The sequence below is a fragment of the Thecamonas trahens genome (genome assembly GCF_000142905.1).
Source record: "Thecamonas trahens ATCC 50062 unplaced genomic scaffold supercont1.41, whole genome shotgun sequence".
NCBI classification, from domain to species: domain Eukaryota; order Apusomonadida; family Apusomonadidae; genus Thecamonas; species Thecamonas trahens.
In genome coordinates this window covers 35,469-51,766 of record NW_013657639.1, presented here as the reverse complement: position 1 = coordinate 51,766, position 16,298 = coordinate 35,469, and the positions used below count along the sequence as shown (strand labels likewise).

Here is a 16,298-nt window from a genome sequence, read left to right as displayed (position 1 = left end):
AGGCGTCGGCATCGGAAGCGGGGGCGGGGGGCGTCGGCAGGGGCCGGGTCAGCGGAAGGGGTGGGGTCTTCGGCAGCGGGGACAGCGGCAGCGGCAGCGGCAGCGGGGGCAGCGGCAGCGGCAGCGGTCGGGTCAGCAGCCGGGTTGGCGGCTGCCGCGCCATACGCGCCAAACGACTCGGAAGAGTAGGTGGCAAAGGTCGGGGCGTCGGCGACCGGGGCAGCGGCAGGCTGCTCGGCAAGCGGGACGGCGGTGTCTGCAAGGGCGGGGACAGCAGCGGCGACCTCGTTGCGGAGCTTCGGGTCGTTGGGCGGCGAGGCCCAGTCGACCTTGAGCGGGCGGCCCTGAAGGTCGTAGCCGTTCATGGTCTGGACGGCGCGGTCGGCTGACTCGAGGTGCCAGAACTCGACAAAGCCGTAGCCGCGGTGGCGGCCCGAGGCCGGGTGGGCAATGAGCTGGACATTGCGGACGGGGCCGACGAGCTCAAAGGCGGCCTTGACGTCGTGGGCCGAGGCAGCAAACTGGATGGCGCCGACGTAGATGCGGTTGGGGCGGGTTGACGCCGAGGGGTCGACGCCCGGCGGCGGGTTGTGGTCCGAGAGGCGCAGGTCCATGACGTGCGAGGGCGCGCCGTGGCCGCCCATGTGGCCGCCAGCGTGGCCGCCCGAGCTGTCGCCGCGGGTCACCGCCGGGTTCTGGGGGCGCGAGACCCGGAGGTTGCGGCCAGCAAACTCGTAGCCGTCGAGCGACGCAATGGCCTGGTACGCCGACTGCGGGTAGTGGAAGGCGACAAAGGCAAAGCCCTTGTGGCGGTCGAGCTCGCGGTCGCGGGGCATGGTAATGGACTGGATGGGCCCAATCTGCGAGAAGAGGGCGTGCACGTCACCCTCGTTGGCCGAGTACGAGATGGATCCAACATACACCCGGTTCTCCTCCATCCCAGGCGCCTGGGCTCCGCCCACGCCTGCACCGTAGCCGTAGCCCGCCGGCGCGCCGCCAGCCGCCATCCCATATCCGCCGGCAGCGGGCGCAGCGGCATAGCCGTAGCCGGCGTACCCCGCCGCAGCCCACGCTCCGGACGGGTCGTACCCGGCGGCGCTCGGCGCAGCAGCAGCATACCCATAGCCACCGGCAGCAGGCGCAGCATAGCCGTAGCCAGACTGAGCGTAGCCGTAGCCTCCAGCTCCGGCCGCGCCGCCTGCGCCGTTGCCGGCCGAATTGGCCGTCGGCATGGCCGAGCCGGAGAGCGTCTTGCGCGACTTGGACGCCTGCTCGCCTCCCCACGAGCCCTCAGCCTCACGCTTCTGTCCAGAGTACGACATAGATGTGTGACTGGTATGTGTGTGTGTGTGTGTGTGTGTGTGTGTGTGTGTGTAGGTGGGGGGGGGGGGGTGGAAGTGGTGGTGTGTGGTGGGATGGCGCCTAAAAGTGACTTTTTCCTGAAGGTGGCGATCGTGATCGCGATCAGGTATGGTGCAGGACGAGCCAGGCGGTAAGGCAGGGAATGGCCTATGGCTATCGATCACGATCAGAAGTGTTTTAGTGTATGAGAGTATGGATATAGAGGGTATAGAGGGATGAGGAGGGAGGGAGGGAGGGAGGGAGGGAGGGGAGGGGGGGGATGGAGACAGACGGCTTGGCCTTGGCTGGGGCTTGGTCGGCTCGTGCGCATGTCGGGGCGGAGGGCGGTGGCAGGCGAGGGGAGGGGGGGCGGGCGCTGGGGGGGGGGGGGGGGGGAAAGGGGCTGGCGCGAGGGGCGGACACACGTCTTGCTAGAGAGAAGGCGGGGACAGAGGAGCACGTATGCACAAGTTTGTGACGTATGCATGCGCAGGGCTTGTGGGCATTGTGACGGTAACGCAGTATGTGTACTTTGCGGTCCTGGCTGGCCTCGCCCTGCCGCTCAAGTACCTGCCAGGCCTCCGGTCGGCGTACTTGGAGATTGCCACGTACTGCTTCAACCTCACCTCGATATGGGTCGTTGCCGTGACGACGTGGTGGGCGGGGACGCGGGTGTATCGGTATGGCGTGGCCATTCCGCCGCATCACACGCTGACCGAAGGACGGAAGCGTGGTGGCGCCGTGACCTTTAATCACCTTTCCTTTGCCGACGCCATGATGCTCGGCTGCTTCATGGCCACGCTCCAGGGCGTGTCGTCCAAGTGCTTCCGCTGGATCTCCATCCGCTACCTGCTCAACCTCCCGCACGGATGGATGCACTGGATGCGCGACGACATCTTTGTCTCGTCGGGCAAGTCGAGCCCTGCAGCGGCGGCCCGGAACGAGGCCGAGCTCGTCCGCGGCGTCTCGGACATTGCCGACCCTAACCATATGGCGCAGTGGCTCTTCTTCTCGCCTGAAGGCTCGGTTCAGACCAAGAAGCTCTTTGCCAAGTCGATCAAGTGGGCGGGCGCGCAGGGCCTTGTTCCGCTCAAGCACCACCTCCTGCCGCGGACCAAGGCCTTTGCCGTCGCCCTCCGCACACTCGGCGATGCCGTCACCGACATCTTCGACGTCACCCTCGGCTATCCGCGCAACGCCAAGGACGGTGACTACGGACCGTGGCGCCCGATCGACCTCGCCCTGCCGCGCGACGGCGGCCTGCCCATTCACATCCACTGCCGCAAGGTCCCGGTTCCGCCCGCCGCCATCATCAACGATGACGACGCCTTTGCCGCGTGGCTCTACGAGTTCTTTGTCGAGAAGGACCGGCTGCTGGACATCTTTTACGCCACCGGCGCCTTCCCGGACCCGGTCGCGTCGGCGCAGCCTGCGGCGTACACCTGGTCGGTTTACTCGTGGCTTGCCCAGTGGGCGGTCCTTTACGCTCTACCCGCCGCGTACGTCAGCTACGCCTCTGCTGCCGCTCTGATCTCGTGGCTGTGGTGAGGCCCATGAGCGGGACATCATCGCTCGCCAACGCAAGCTGAGGCCCCGCAGCCGGCGGCGGCGTGTATGCATCGGTCCCGCTGCGCATGCCAGTTGAGCGCGCAGGACAAGCGAAAAAATGACTTGCGTTTATGCCACTAGATGTTGACAAGGTAGCCAAAGGCGTACGAGGTGCTGGCAAACTCAAGCGGGTAGGTGTTGACGGTGCCGAGGCCGGCGTGGATCTCAACAAGCACGTTGGGCGAGCCCGAGTTCTGGCCGCGCTGCGAGCAGAGAACGTAGGCGGTGCGCGTCGAGACAGCCATCGTTGACGCGCACGAGTAGATCTCCTGAGGGAGCTGGGCAACAACCTTGGGCGCGTCAAGCGGGTTGGACGAGTCGGAGGTGACAAAGGTGACGTTGCCAGCCGAGCCGGCGCGGAGGCCGTACAGCTCCTTGGAAGTGGAGAAGAAGAAGCCCTGCGCGAGTGCAATGTAGGGATCGTCGGAGCCCGAGGCCACAATTGACGCCTGCCCGCCGTCGACCGGCACGTTGACGGCCTGCCAGCTGGAGCCAGTCGAGTACTGCACAATGGCGCCTTCGATCGAGCCGAACGAGTCGGTCATCCAGGTCATAGCCGACGGGCGGCCGGCGGCGGCAACGTCCGAGTCAACCTCCGACACCGGCTTTGCCGTCTGCGAATCAAAGAGCACAACAACAGGGCCCTGGCTGGAGTAGGACATCGAGATGCCGATCGGCTTGCCCGAGACGGGCGCCACGCCGGCGGCGATCCACGAGCGCGAGTAGCCGATGGACGGCACGAATGGCTTGGAGTACGTCGCGGCGTCGTCGCAGATCTCGACGTAGTTGTACCGGTTGTACTCCAGCGAGTCCATAAAGCCGATCGCCTTACCGCAATCAGTCTTGCCCACAATCGGCTCCATCCAAGGCTGTCGGATCGCCTCGGCCCTCGAGGTCGGGCCCATAAAAACCGTCCCACCCGTGATGTTCAGCGGCGCAATTCCACGCCCGTTCGCGCTCCCATACCCAACCCAGAGGTTGGTCGCAGACGCCAGGCTGGCGAGAAGCGCCATGGCGAGTACCATTGCAGAAGTAGTCGTCTTCATTGTCGTCTTGTGGTGATGGAGAGAAGCGTGCGATATTGGTATTGGCCCCGGTGTCTCGGGAGGGTGTGAAGACCACGTGCAGCCGTTGATGCTCGGCAGGGGAGGGACGTTTTCGTGGTTTTCCAGCGGATTTTGTTTGCACTGCGCTGCTGAGGCCAGCTACCAGTGACCGCGGCGGTCGATCAGAAAGTACCTGACGACAGTAGACAGTAGAGATCGTCGTGCGTGGAGGCCGATCGAGCCGGGCATGTGATCAGACTAGACCATTCGTGTACCGTCTCCACGTGGTCGAGGCACGGCGTGGCCACACTCCACTCAGCTCCACCACCGCCTCCACCGTCCCCAACGAGCGACAAACACCATGGCGCAGACGACGGTTGGCCTCGATCTGATTGGCTTTGGCTCTGTGGGCAAGGCGCTTCTTCCGCTCCTCCATCGCTGTGTCGAGGCGACCGGGCGCAAGCTTGTAGTGACGGGCATCCGGACGAGATCGGGCCTGTCTGTGGCAACCCGCGACGTGGAGCATCCGATCGAGCTCAGCCCGGGGGATCTGAGCCTTCCGGAGCGGAGCGAGTGGCCCGAGGCGTGGACAACGATCGAGTCAGTGGAGGAGATGCTGGCGGTCTCACCGGGCGCAGTGGTGGTGGAGAACTCAGTGCTGGACTTTGAGACGGGCGAGCCTGCGGCGTCGTACATCCGTGCCGCTTTTGCCGCCGGCAAGCACGTGGTGACCTCGAACAAGGGCCCCGTGGCCACGCAGTACAAAGAGCTTGCGGCGGCAGCTAAGCAGGCTGGTGTGGGCTTCCGCTTCGAGTCGGTGGTCATGGACGGCGCGCCGGTGTTCAGCCTTGTCGACGAGGCGCTGACCGGCTCCAAGGTCGTCTCCTTCGAGGGCATCCTCAACTCGACCTCGAACATTGTGCTCTGCGCCATGGCCGACGGCGTCTCTATGGCCGATGCCATCGCCAGCGCCCAGGCCGTCGGCATTGCCGAGGCCGACCCGTCGACCGACATGGACGGCTGGGACGCCGCCGCCAAGGTCGCCGCCCTCCTCAACGTCTGGTCGCCACACTCGGTCCGCCCGACCGACATTGTCCGCGACTCGGTCGCCGGCGTCACTGCAGCCGACATTGCCGACGCGGCCGCGGCTGGCGAGGTGCTCAAGGTTGTGTGCTCGGGCGACATCGCGACCGGGACCGGATCTGTGGCCCTCCGCCGTCTCCCGCTCAGCAACCCGCTCGCCCACGTCGTCGGCTCGTCGTCGGCGCTCACGGTAGTCACCGACACCATGGGCCCGACCACTGTCTTTGAGACCGATCCGGGCGTGGCTCAGACCGCATACGGCAACTACTACGACATTCTGCGGCTGATTAAGGGCGGCATGTTGTAGGAGCCTTTCCTCCCCCCCACTCCCCCCCCCTTCCTTTCCCTTTTCCCCCCGCAACTCGTGCACAGCACAAATCAGTGACGCCCAGCCGCAGCACGCGGTTCCGACGGACCGAACACAGAGCCACCCCCCACCCCCCCACACACAGCCACCATCCCCACCACTCCACTCCCACAGCCACCACCACCCTCCTTTCCCTCACCACCACTCCCACAGCCACCACTCCCACCACTCCCACCACCACCCTCCCCTCCCCCTCCCCCCTCCCCCCGTCCCCACACTGATCATGTCGTCACCCCCTCCAGCCACCCCCGCCACCCCGACGACACCATCAACACCCACCATGGACCTGGGCAAGGTATTCGATATCACAGTTCATGCTGATCCTGCTGATGCCATTGCTACTCTGGGTGGTCCCTCCTCTGGACAGGCCGGAGACGGCTTGCGCCACGGACAGAGTTTGGTTGCTCCTGGTGAGAGCCATCATCTTCCGGTGGATGCTCGGAGAGCTGCTGCTGCTGCTGCAGCAGGGGCTGGACACGGCTCGTCATCGTCGTCATCAGGTAGGGGCTTACGCAAGTCAAAGTCGACCACTCTCGGCCCGGGTGCCTTCTCTCGCCTCTCCCTCTTTGACGAGTTGGACGGCGATGACAGAGAGGGAGATGCCGCAGCAACCGGCAGCAGGCTGCCGCCGACTGTAGCCACACATGGCTTGGGCCCGACCGGCGTGGTCCCGGACATTGTGCACCAGCCAGCTACTCCGGTGGTGCGGACTGAGGCTGATGGCGACGGCTGCAAGAACGTGACCAGCATGCTCTCGCCGGACGCGGCGTTTGCGCTCGACAAGTCGATGCCAGTCTTGCAAGTGACGGCGTTTGAGGACGACGGAGTCGACGCGACTGTGACTGCACACGAGCTGGCGGCAGTGAGTGACGCAACGTGCTTGGGCCCCGGCTCGGGCTCGGACGACGGCAGTGGATCAGTCTCGGGCTCGGGCTCGGGCTCGGGCACTGTGCTTGTACGCTCGCTGCAGCTCGGAATCGGCGGCTCCCTCTCGGACGTCAACCTGCAGTACAGCGACTCGAGCTTGGCAGCGTCCGAGACTGGAAGCTCTGACGTCGGAGTCAACCCGCTAGCAAAGAACAAGACGTCGCCTCTGCTGCAGCGGAGCGGCGACCCGCTGGTGCGACACTCGAGCCACCTCGGTGTGGGCGAGACTTATGGAGTTCACAAGCGAAAGGACTCGGGCTCGATCATGGTCAACCAGTTCAAAATTGTAGGCAAGGTCGGCAAGGGCTCATTTGGCGATGTGTACAAGGTAGTCGATACACTCAAGGCCAAGGCGGCGGCCAAGGCGGCGGCCAAGGCGCGTGCCGAGCGGCCGCTGGACGAGGCTGTTGTCGACGAGCACCAGTTTACGTTTGCGATGAAGGTTCTACCCAACACGTCGATCTCGCGCAAGGTGCTACCGTCGCGGCCGCTCGTGCGTGGGCCGCCTGCAAAGCGGTTTGCGTCGCTGGCACGGGCGGCTGGCCGGCGGTCAGGGACCGATGCCAAGTCACACAGCGAGGCGCGGGTGCGGGCACTGGACGCGCGGCGGGTGCGGAGCAGTGGGCGAGCAGTGTCTGCAGCGCCGACGACGATCAGCACAAAGGCGGCGGCGGCGTCGTCGTCTTTGCGGCCATCGTCACGATCTGTGACGTCAGACTCGTACGAGCTGGGACCCGAGGCCAAGGCGCTGCTTGACGACGAGCTCGGGGCGCGGCACGAGATTGCGGTTATGAAGCGGCTGACGCATCCAAACGTGGTCAAGCTCGTCGAGGTCATGTACGAGAAGCCGCTCCACGCGTCGCAGGGAACCGGCCCGCTGGTGTACCTGGTGATGGAGTACCTGCCTGGCGGGCTCTCGCTCGACATCTCGTTGCACAAGTCGCTGCCGACGCTAGGCACGGCATGCAACTACTTTCGCGACGTGGTGCAGGGCCTCGACTACCTCCACTCGCACCACGTAATCCACCGCGACCTCAAGCCGGAGAATCTGTTGTTGAGCCGAGACGGGACGGTCAAGATTGCCGACTTTGGGTGGCGCTCGTGTTTGAGACGACTGACGTGATGACGACGGCATCCAAGGGCACACCCGCGTTTATGGCGCCTGAGCTCTGTGCGTCGTCCGACGTCAAGGGCAAGCCGGTCGACCTCTGGGCGCTCGGCGTCACGCTCTACTCATTTGTCTTTGGCGCGCTACCTTTCGAGCCTCCGCCGGGAGGCAATCCGTTTGCAACGCAGAAGAAGCTTTTTGACGCCATCCTCCACAACTCGGTCGAGTATCCGGCGTCGCCGGCGACGCCGCCGGCGCTCCGGGAGCTCCTCGACGGCCTGCTGACCAAGGATCCGGACGCGCGGTACACTATGGCTGACATCATGGCCAACGAGTGGGTGACCTGCGGAGGCGCCGCGCCGCTGTCGCCGGTCGAGGAGCCAGACATTGTCATTCCGGCCCAGGAGGTGATGGCGGCGGCGGTCAAGGTCAAGTCAATGGCCGCTATCTCGCTCTCGGTCATGCTCGGACGGCGGTGGCTGGCGACTACCCGAGCGAGCATCCAGTCGCGCGAGTCGTCGCTTTCGTCGAACGCCGGCTCGGCGTCGGACGACTCGGCCATTGACTCGGACAACGAGGACGACGACTCGGCGGTAGAGCATATGCGTGAGGGTTCGCGAGGGCGGCGACTGACGCCGACCCTGCACCCGGTGCTCCGCGCGAGGTCGCGGTCGCGGTCGGGCGCCTTCGACTCGCTCTCGGGCACTGACTCGGACAACTACTCGCCCACGTCGGGCTCGGTGCCGGCGACCGAGTCTACCGGCAAAAACGGAGGCACGGCGCTGACAAGCGCCAGCTGCTCGGGCTCGGGCTCGGGCTCGGGCTCGGGCTCGGGCTCGGGCTCGAGCTACTCATACTCGAGTTCGAGCTCGGGCTCGGGCGCGGCGGCTGGGTCTGCGTGAGCTGCTACGGTGTCACTGCGGTTGGCGCGGCCTCGACCGGGACCGGTAGTGGCGGTTGCGGGCGGGCGCGCTTAGTGGACGACTTTGTCCGGGTGCGCGATTTGCGTGCAGCCGACGAGGACGAGGTCGGCGAGGTCGGGTTCGATGCGTTTGGCGAGGTCGGACGTGCGGCACGGCGTGCGGCAACGCGGCGCCGCTGAGCAGCGACGGCGTCCCTGCGGGACTTGAATGCTGCACGGCGCTCGCGCTCAAAGTCTGCACGGGCGCGGGCCTCTGCACGGGCCTCTTTGGCGCGGATGTGAGCCTGTGCGCGCTCGTAAAGCATGACGGCCTTTGCGGCGCGGGCGGCTTCGCGGTCGTGCTGGGCGGCGAGGGCCGAGTTGATGTGGGCGAGCCGGACAAGCTCGGACGAGCGCTTCTGGCGGAGCGACGGAGTCGAGACAGCAAGAGTTGGTGAGAGCGACTGGGTGACCGGGATGGAGAAGAGCTTGTTGCCGATGCGGATCGAGCCTTCACCGGAGCGCGAGATGCGGAGGCCCGACGTGAGCGAGGTGTAGGCGCGACCGGGCTTGAGGGTGTCGAATGAAAACAGCACGATGCCGCGGTTCGAGTTGACTTCCTGCAGCGCGATACCCGACTCGAGCGGGGCACCCTCGGAGGCCTCGAGATACTCTTTGGCGAGCGCCTCCTGAGAGACACGCGACGGTCTTGCGACGCGCGGCGGGGCCGGGAGCGCGCGGCGGAGGCGAGCGCGCTTCCACGGCGGCACGCGCTTCTTCTGGGCGCGCTTGAGCGCGGCGGCATCGTCGGCAAAGGGGATGGGCGAGCGACGGGCACGCGCGCGCGGGTTGGGCGACGAGCGGTCGGCGGCGCAGGCCGAGTCGGAGAGGGTACCGGGCCCGCCCGAAGCGCCGGAAGACGACGAGAAGTACGGGTCAGGACCGGAGGAGGAGAACGAGAGAGCGTCCCAGCCTGTGGTGAGCGAGTCGTCGGAAAAGATGAGGATCGAGTCTGTGGTGGTGGCCGGGGCGGCAAAGGAAGCGTTGAGCTCGGTCGACTCGTCGTCGTACAGCTCGGCCTCGGTCGAGTTTGACGGCGGGAGCGGTGGCTTGCGGGGCGGAACCCGGCGTGCGGCAGACGCGCCGCGCGGGGTCGAGCCTGGCGAGTTGACATTGTGGGCGACTAGGGTCTGCGAGAGGGCCGAGGCGTCGGTGTCTGCGCGGAACTTGGCCATCTGGGTGTGGAGGGTGTTGAGGAGGACGTCGGCGGGCGGCGGGCGGGAGATGTTGCGGTGGGGCGACGGGTCCGGGCTCCACAGCGGGGTGATGTGGGTAAATGTGTAGACAGCGCCGAGGCGGGTGCGGATGAGCAGGGCAGAGCCGGAGGATCCGAGAGCCATGGTGGCGACGGCGTCCCAGGTGACCATGCGCTCTGTGCGCGGGCCGAGGCGCGGAGTGGCGACAAAGTAGAGGCCCTTGGAGTTGTGGATGGCGAGGTAGCCCCAGAGACGGGTGTGTGGGCGGGTGCCGACCGAGGCCGACGGCGAGTGGAGGCCGGCCTCGGGAAAGACGGCGCCAAGGAGCATACGGCCAAGCGAGAAGAGGCCCGAAGGGCCCGAGGGCCGGGCCGGGTGAGCCTCGACGAGCGCAGCCTCCCAGACGTGGGGGGTGGCAGCGCCAGGCTCTGCGGCAAATGCGTCGAGCGAGAGCGGCAGCGGCGAGCAAGCGTGCGGGACCAGGCCCTGCATGGGGTCGAGGAGCGGCGAGATGCGGGCGGCGGCGAGGAGGGTGGCCTCGGGCGGGCCGGTCGAGTCGTGCGGCGAGAGCGAGTAGGCGTCGAGCAGAGGGCGCCAGATGGTGCGGTCGACGAGGGCGAGAAGGGTGGGCGAAGCGATCGGGAACTGGCCGTAGACGCGGTGTGTAGAGAGGGCGGTGGTGAGGAGGGCATAGCCGGCGTGGGCGGCGGAGAGGCGGGTGAGCGAGGAGAGGGCTGAGGCGAGCGGGTCGAGGGCATCGAGAGAGGCGACCAGCGAGGCGACCATAAAGGCTGGGCGCGACGGGAGGTGGGCGATGCACGCGCCGCAGGGGACCGAGGTGATCATGGCGTGCAGGATGCGCGGGACGACCGGGATGAGCGGCGAGCCACCGCCGCGCTTGGACCACAGCCGCGAGAGGAGGCGGAAGCCGCGACGGGCATGGGCGAGGCGAGGCGCGACACACGCGAGATGCGGCGCAAGCTCGTCGAGGGCGAGCCATGAGTCGTTGGTCTCGTCGAGGTAGCGCGAGGTGGCGGCAAACGGCGAGTCGCCTGCCGGCGCGAGGAGGGCGGCATGGAGCTCGGCGAGGAGCATGCCAGTGGCCTTTGGCAGGTGGCGCCAGAGGGCGGTGGCAGAGCGGACCTGGAGCGAGAGGAGGCCGGTGACGATGGCGGCGGCGGTGGCGTGGTTGCGGAGGTCAAAGGCAAAGCGCGCAACCTGGACAAGCCACACGACACGGACCAGCTGGGCGTTGAGAAACTGCGGCTGCAGGACGAGCGAGCGAGCCCAGGCGGAGACGGCCTCCTGACGGAGCAGGAGGGTGGTGAGGTTGGGTGCAGCAGCAACGAGCGGCCAGGCGGTGTGCGGGGCGAGGCGGGCGGCGGCGAGGCGCGGATAGAGCCGGATGTAGGCGTGCCACTCGACAAGGTCGATGCGAGCAAACGAGGCTGACTCAATGAGGGTCAGCTGCGAGGCGACGAGGAGCGCGTCGTTGGCGAGGAGCGACTTGGAGGAGGTGACTCTCCCGAGTGCAAGACGCTCGTTGAACCCAGCGACGTCGGCGCGCATGGTCGCGAGCGGACCAGCCTTGCGGAGGAGCGAAGCTGAAGGCACGACAGGAGTCGGCGGTGGAAGGTCGGTCGGCGGGAGGGCGAGCGGTGCAGAGACGCGGACAAGGAGGGTAGCCGAGGCGGCGGCAACGTCGGGATGGCGTGGCGCCCACGAGGAGAGGCCGGCAGTGATGAAGGCGGCGACGTCGAGGGCCGAGACCGACGGTTCGACTAATCCGCCCGGCCCGAGCCGCGGACGCGAAAGGAGCCGCCACCACGCCGAGAGGACGTAGAGGAGCGCCTGCGCAACCGACGGCGGGGTGGCCGGAGCGACGATGCGGCGGACAAGGAGACGGGCAAGCCAGGCGGCAGACATCCACAGCGGATAGACGGCGAGGACAAGCGAGGTTGTGGTGGCGAGGCGGGCGTCGTGCAGGACCGAGGCCGGGTCTGCGCCTTCTGGCACGGCATCCTCGACCAGCTGGACCAGGCAACGACGCATCAGCGCGTCAATGCCGGTTCCCGAGTCGGGACAAGCCTCTTGATTGTCGGTGGCATGGGCCACGGCCGCAGGCGCAGCTGGGCCATTGGTCACCGACGCCACCAGCGCGCCCAGAGCGCCCGGCAACGGGGAGGCGGGCGGCGGCGTGCCCATCATGGGCGCGGAGACCAGATCGCCATCGGAGAGACCACGAGGAAAGCCACAGGCCTGGGGCGGTCTTAGTGGCTGAGGACGAGGTGCGCTCGGCGAGGGCGGAGCTGACGATGCAGGCGATGATGACGAGGCGTGAGCCTTTGTAGAGCGGGAAGCGCGAGGAGGAGGGCGCGAGTGCGGCGATGGCGATGGCGATGGCGATGGCGATGGCGATGGCGATGGCGACGGTGAGATGGATGGACATGTGGCAGAGGTAGAGCTGTGCTGCGAGAGAGACGCCGCCAACCAGTGGGCAGCAGCAGCAGTCCTTGTCATCTCGCCCAACTTGTCCAGACCACGGGTGTGGAGCGTGTCACAGGCAGCCGCCGAGGCAGCCGACACGGCCTGCCGTCGGAGGCGGGCTGTGTGGAAGAACCATTGGATACGTCGTGCTGCTGCGTCCTCTACTTCGGTGAGAGTGATAAAGTGGGGCATGAATGGTGGGGGTGGTGGGGGGTGGGGGTGGGGGGTGGGGGAGGGGTGGTGGTGGAAGGGAGGGAGGAGAAGGGGGGGGAATTGGTTGGGTTGTGAGGTTGTACGGGAGGGGGTGGGGGGTGGGGGGTGGTGTGAAAAAATTGTTAGTGCGACTTGGGTGGTGAGGGTGGGGAGGGGGGGAATGGGGGAGGGGTGGTCGTCGGTGGTGGCGGAGGCGGAGTGGTGCAGACTCGACTTGAAGGTGGTCGGGTGCGTTGAGCTCGTGGGGTTGGAGCGAGTCGGCGTGTTCCAAGGTTGTGTGGAACGAGCTCTTTGGCGTTTGACGTCTGGCTTTGGTTGCAGAAAGCGGCTGTAGGCGGTGGCTGTAGGCGGTGGCTGTAGGCGGTGGCTGTAGGCGGCAGACCGATGGAGTCGGGGACGGCGAGCAGGGCTGCGGGCGAGGCTGGGAGCGGAGCGGGCGCGGGCGCAGGAAAAGGCACGGGCGCAGGTGGGGGAGGGGAGGTGAGGTTGGACGCGAGGATGCGTACGATGACTCGATGATCGCGCAGGCGGCGATGAAGATGGGAGTGGCGCCGACGGTCAACGATGCGACGGTCGGGTACGAGGTGCTCGCGGAGCTGACGCGCAAGGTGATGCGTGCGTTCTACGACGGGCCGTCGATTGTGCTGATGGACATGCTGCTGGCCAAGGCGCCGATCAAGGACGACGACCTCAGAGAGCTGATGAAGTTCCAGAAGAAGCAGCTGACGATGTATCTCAAGCCGCTGGAGCTGGAGCGGATGGTGACCAAGAAGCGGATCACAGCCGAGCCCGAGCTCGAGTTCAAGGAGGGCCACGAGTACACGATTGCTGACTTTAAGGGGACAGCCAACGACTACTATTGGATCAACTTTAAGGGCGTGGTCGACGCGGTGACGTACCGGTTTGTCAAGATGAAGAAGCAGATGGAAGAGGCGATCACGGCGGTGGCGCGGTTTGCCTTTGAGTGCAAGACGTGCGGCAAGAAGTTTGGCGACATGGAGGCGGCGACGGGCCACTTTCGGTGTGCACGATGCGGGGTTCGGCTCGAGCGGATTGACGCCAAGACCGAGCACGCGTCGCTGCTGGCGCGCGAGAAGCGGCTCAACGAGCAGCTGGATCCCATCGGGCGGCTGCTTGAGCAAACGCAGCAGTTTACCTGGCACGTCGACGCCGACGGCAACAATGCCATCCTCACCGAGGAGGAGCTCAAGTGGAAGCTCAACGAAGAGGAGGAGACACGGCTGCGGCAGGTGCGGCAGGCCAAGCTCGGCATGGGCGCGCAGCGGATCACGGTCGACATCCGGCCGTCGTCGGCACACGCCTCGCGCGAAGCCGGCGGCATGACCGAGCTGCCGGCGTGGATGGTGGCGCCGGCCGTCCCGCCGCCGTCCGAGACCGATCCGCAGATCAAGGTCTCGCGGTTTGCCATTGCCAACGAGGACCTTGTCCTCCGCGAGGCGCGGATTCAGGCGCGGGCGCGAACGGCGGCGGCGCAGGGCACCACCGTCGACGTCTCGCAGCTCGAGCTTGGCGGTGGGCGCGAGTCGGCGCTCGCCCGCTCGCAGCGGCTCGTCCGCAAGCTCGACGAGGTCCGTGTTCGCGGCGCAAGCAGCAGCGACGCCGGGCGGGCACGGCGGCCCAGTGCGCGCCGATGGAGCTCGAGAGCACGAGCAGGCCACAGCCGCGGGCCGGCCCGAGGGCCCGCGGCCCTGTCGTCACCTTTGTCGAGATCTCGCCCGACGGCGCACCGGTCATCGAGCAGACGACCGAAGACCTCGAGCTCGAGCGCGAGCTCGACTCGATTTTCCAGGCCCATGGCCGTAAGCGGCGGCGGGCCGGGCAAGCCGACGGAGTGGCGCATATGGACGAGGCCGGCGAGTACGACGACGAGTACGACGGTGGCGGCGAGGGCGAGGACGACGAGAACGAGGGCTTTGATCCGTCGACGGCCACCGTCAGCGTGTGCGGGCAAGCAGTGGTGGTGGACCAAGTCACGCCAGCGCAGGTTTCTGCCATGACCCACGACGAGCGCGAGGCATGGGATGCGCTGGTCGAAGCGTATTGCGCCGGTAGCGATGCACGTGTGTGGTGAGGCGAAGAAAATGCAGCCGCAAGGTCAGCAAGGAGGGGGAGCAGCCACACAGCTCTCGGAACAACAGAGGCAACACAACAGCAGTATGTGAGCAGAGGAGAGAGAGAAAGCGGGAGTGGGGGGTGGGGGCGGGGGTGGGGACGGGAGTGACTCATGGTGGGCTTGGGCTTGGGCTTGTGTGGCGTGTGGGTCGGGGTCGGGGGCCGGGGATCGGGCGGGCGGGGGGACTGGGACTGGGACTGGACTGGGACTGGGACTGGGATGGGGATGGCAGTGGACAAGCCGGTCAACATGGAAGCTCTCAAGTCAGAGGTGCGGGCGGCACTGATCAACCGCAAGTCGTTCTCGTGCCCGATTGCGCTGCGGGTGGCGTGGCATGCGTCCGGGACGTTTGACAAACACGACGGGACCGGCGGGTCGGACGGGGCGACGATGCGGTTCGAGCCGGAGATCTCGGACGATGCCAACAAGGGCCTCTCGATTGTGCGTGACATGCTGCACGAGGTGAAGAAGGCGCACCCGGAGGTGTCCGAGGCGGACTTGTGGACTTACGCTGGAGCGGTGGCGACCGAGTTTATGGGCGGCCCGGTCGTCCCGCACGCGTTTGGGCGGACTGATGCCGACGACGGGTCGAGCTGCCCGGAGAACGGGCGGATTCCGGACGCGTCCAAGGGTGCCGATCACGTCCGCGAGTTCTTTACCCGCATGGGCTTCTCTGACCGCGAGACGGTGGCGCTGATGGGTGGGCACACGGTGGGGCGGGCGCACATTGTGCGGTCAGGCTTTGACGGCCCGTGGACCCGCAAGAACCTCTCGTTCGACAACGAGTACTTCCGCAACCTCATGTTCGAGGAGTGGCAGGTCAAGGAGTGGGATGGCCCGCTGCAGTACGAGGACGTGGCGACTGGCGAGCTGATGATGCTGCCGACGGACATGGCGATGCGGACCGATGCCGAGTATGCCAAGTGGGCGCGGGCGTATGCCAACGACCAGGACCTGTTCTTTGCCGACTTTGCCAAGGCGTACGCCAAGCTGCTCGCGCTCGGCTGCCCCGAGGCGTGCAATCCGTTCAACGTGCCCGGCGTCGAGCCGCCAATCACGCCGTTCCCTGTTGCGCCGGCCGCTGCCGCGCCCAGCGGCAAGTGCCCGTTCTCAGGTGCCGGCGCGTCGAGCGACGCCAGCTCGGCCAAGTTCCGCGAGCTCGCCATGCACGGCTCGGTTGGCCCGCTCAAGAAGGCTACGCCCGCCGCTGACGTCCACCAGCTCGAGGCCTCGTCGTCGCGCTCGGCGCTGCACAAGGCGGCCTTCTGGGGCCACGTCCAGGTCATCGACTACCTCTGCAACGAGGTCGGCATCAACCCGGACGTGCAGGACGTGTATGGCGACACGGCGCTCCACGACGCCGCGCGCTTTGGCCACGCCGATGTCGTCAAGCTCCTCCTCGCCGCTGGCGCCTCCACCTCGGTCACCAACGCCGCCGGCCTCACCCCGCTCCAGGTCGCGGTCGAGTACTCCAAGCACGACGTTGTCGCCCTCCTCAAGGCCGCGCCTTCGCACTCGCGTCTGTAGCTTGGTGCTCTTGCGTAGCGATTAAACCGTTTTGCCGGGATTGTAGATACTGAGCTAATCGAGCGGGTGGAGGCGGGAGGCGGGAGGCGGGAGGCGGGAGGCGGGGGAGGGGGAAGAGGGGGGGAGGTGGCGGTCGGAGGACACACCCCACTTTCACTGCGAGCACCATGTTCCCACTGACACTGCTGAAAGCCGGACAAGGAACACCCATGGTAGGCATACCTGTGGCGAATGGCTTGCATGCCATGCCAGTCCTGGCCCTCTCTTCCCCCCCTCCCCCTGCCCCCTGCCCCCTGCCCC

At 66.8% G+C, this 16,298-nt stretch overlaps 8 protein-coding genes across 8 annotated transcripts; 5 read left to right on the top strand and 3 right to left on the bottom strand.

Annotated features, from left to right (window-relative positions):
• Positions 1–48: 48 nt before the first annotated feature.
• Positions 49–1,322, bottom strand: AMSG_08027 (uncharacterized protein; the record flags this gene model as incomplete). Its single annotated transcript, XM_013899816.1, has 2 exons — positions 49–67; positions 166–1,322. 2 exons carry the CDS (start codon positions 1,320–1,322, stop codon positions 49–51), a joined length of 1,176 nt encoding a protein of 391 aa, XP_013755270.1.
• Positions 1,323–1,803: 481 nt separating this feature from the next.
• On the top strand, positions 1,804–2,889 carry AMSG_08026 (1-acylglycerol-3-phosphate O-acyltransferase 3; the record flags this gene model as incomplete). Its single annotated transcript, XM_013899815.1, has 1 exon — positions 1,804–2,889. The coding sequence occupies one exon, from the start codon at positions 1,804–1,806 to the stop codon at positions 2,887–2,889; it is 1,086 nt and encodes a 361-aa protein (XP_013755269.1).
• Positions 2,890–3,026: 137 nt separating this feature from the next.
• Positions 3,027–3,995, bottom strand: AMSG_08025 (uncharacterized protein; the record flags this gene model as incomplete). The annotated part of the gene is made up of 1 exon (XM_013899814.1): positions 3,027–3,995. One exon carries the CDS (start codon positions 3,993–3,995, stop codon positions 3,027–3,029), a length of 969 nt encoding a protein of 322 aa, XP_013755268.1.
• A 361-nt stretch (positions 3,996–4,356) lies between these two features.
• On the top strand, positions 4,357–5,385 carry AMSG_08024 (homoserine dehydrogenase; the record flags this gene model as incomplete). Its single annotated transcript, XM_013899813.1, has 1 exon — positions 4,357–5,385. One exon carries the CDS (start codon positions 4,357–4,359, stop codon positions 5,383–5,385), a length of 1,029 nt encoding a protein of 342 aa, XP_013755267.1.
• Positions 5,386–5,725: 340 nt separating this feature from the next.
• Positions 5,726–8,382, top strand: AMSG_08023 (serine/threonine protein kinase; the record flags this gene model as incomplete). Its single annotated transcript, XM_013899812.1, has 2 exons — positions 5,726–7,444; positions 7,483–8,382. The coding sequence occupies 2 exons, from the start codon at positions 5,726–5,728 to the stop codon at positions 8,380–8,382; spliced, it is 2,619 nt and encodes an 872-aa protein (XP_013755266.1).
• On the bottom strand, positions 7,512–12,190 carry AMSG_08022 (uncharacterized protein). The gene is made up of 2 exons (XM_013899811.1): positions 11,952–12,190; positions 7,512–11,896 (listed from the first exon to the last, which is right to left on the bottom strand). The coding sequence occupies exons 1-2, from the start codon at positions 12,084–12,086 to the stop codon at positions 8,387–8,389; spliced, it is 3,645 nt and encodes a 1,214-aa protein (XP_013755265.1). The 5' UTR covers positions 12,087–12,190; the 3' UTR covers positions 7,512–8,386.
• A 662-nt stretch (positions 12,191–12,852) lies between these two features.
• Positions 12,853–14,355, top strand: AMSG_12125 (uncharacterized protein; the record flags this gene model as incomplete). The annotated part of the gene is made up of 1 exon (XM_013899914.1): positions 12,853–14,355. The coding sequence occupies one exon, from the start codon at positions 12,853–12,855 to the stop codon at positions 14,353–14,355; it is 1,503 nt and encodes a 500-aa protein (XP_013755368.1).
• Positions 14,356–14,439: 84 nt separating this feature from the next.
• On the top strand, positions 14,440–15,998 carry AMSG_12124 (uncharacterized protein; the record flags this gene model as incomplete). Its single annotated transcript, XM_013899913.1, has 2 exons — positions 14,440–14,452; positions 14,704–15,998. The coding sequence occupies 2 exons, from the start codon at positions 14,440–14,442 to the stop codon at positions 15,996–15,998; spliced, it is 1,308 nt and encodes a 435-aa protein (XP_013755367.1).
• Positions 15,999–16,298: the final 300 nt, after the last annotated feature.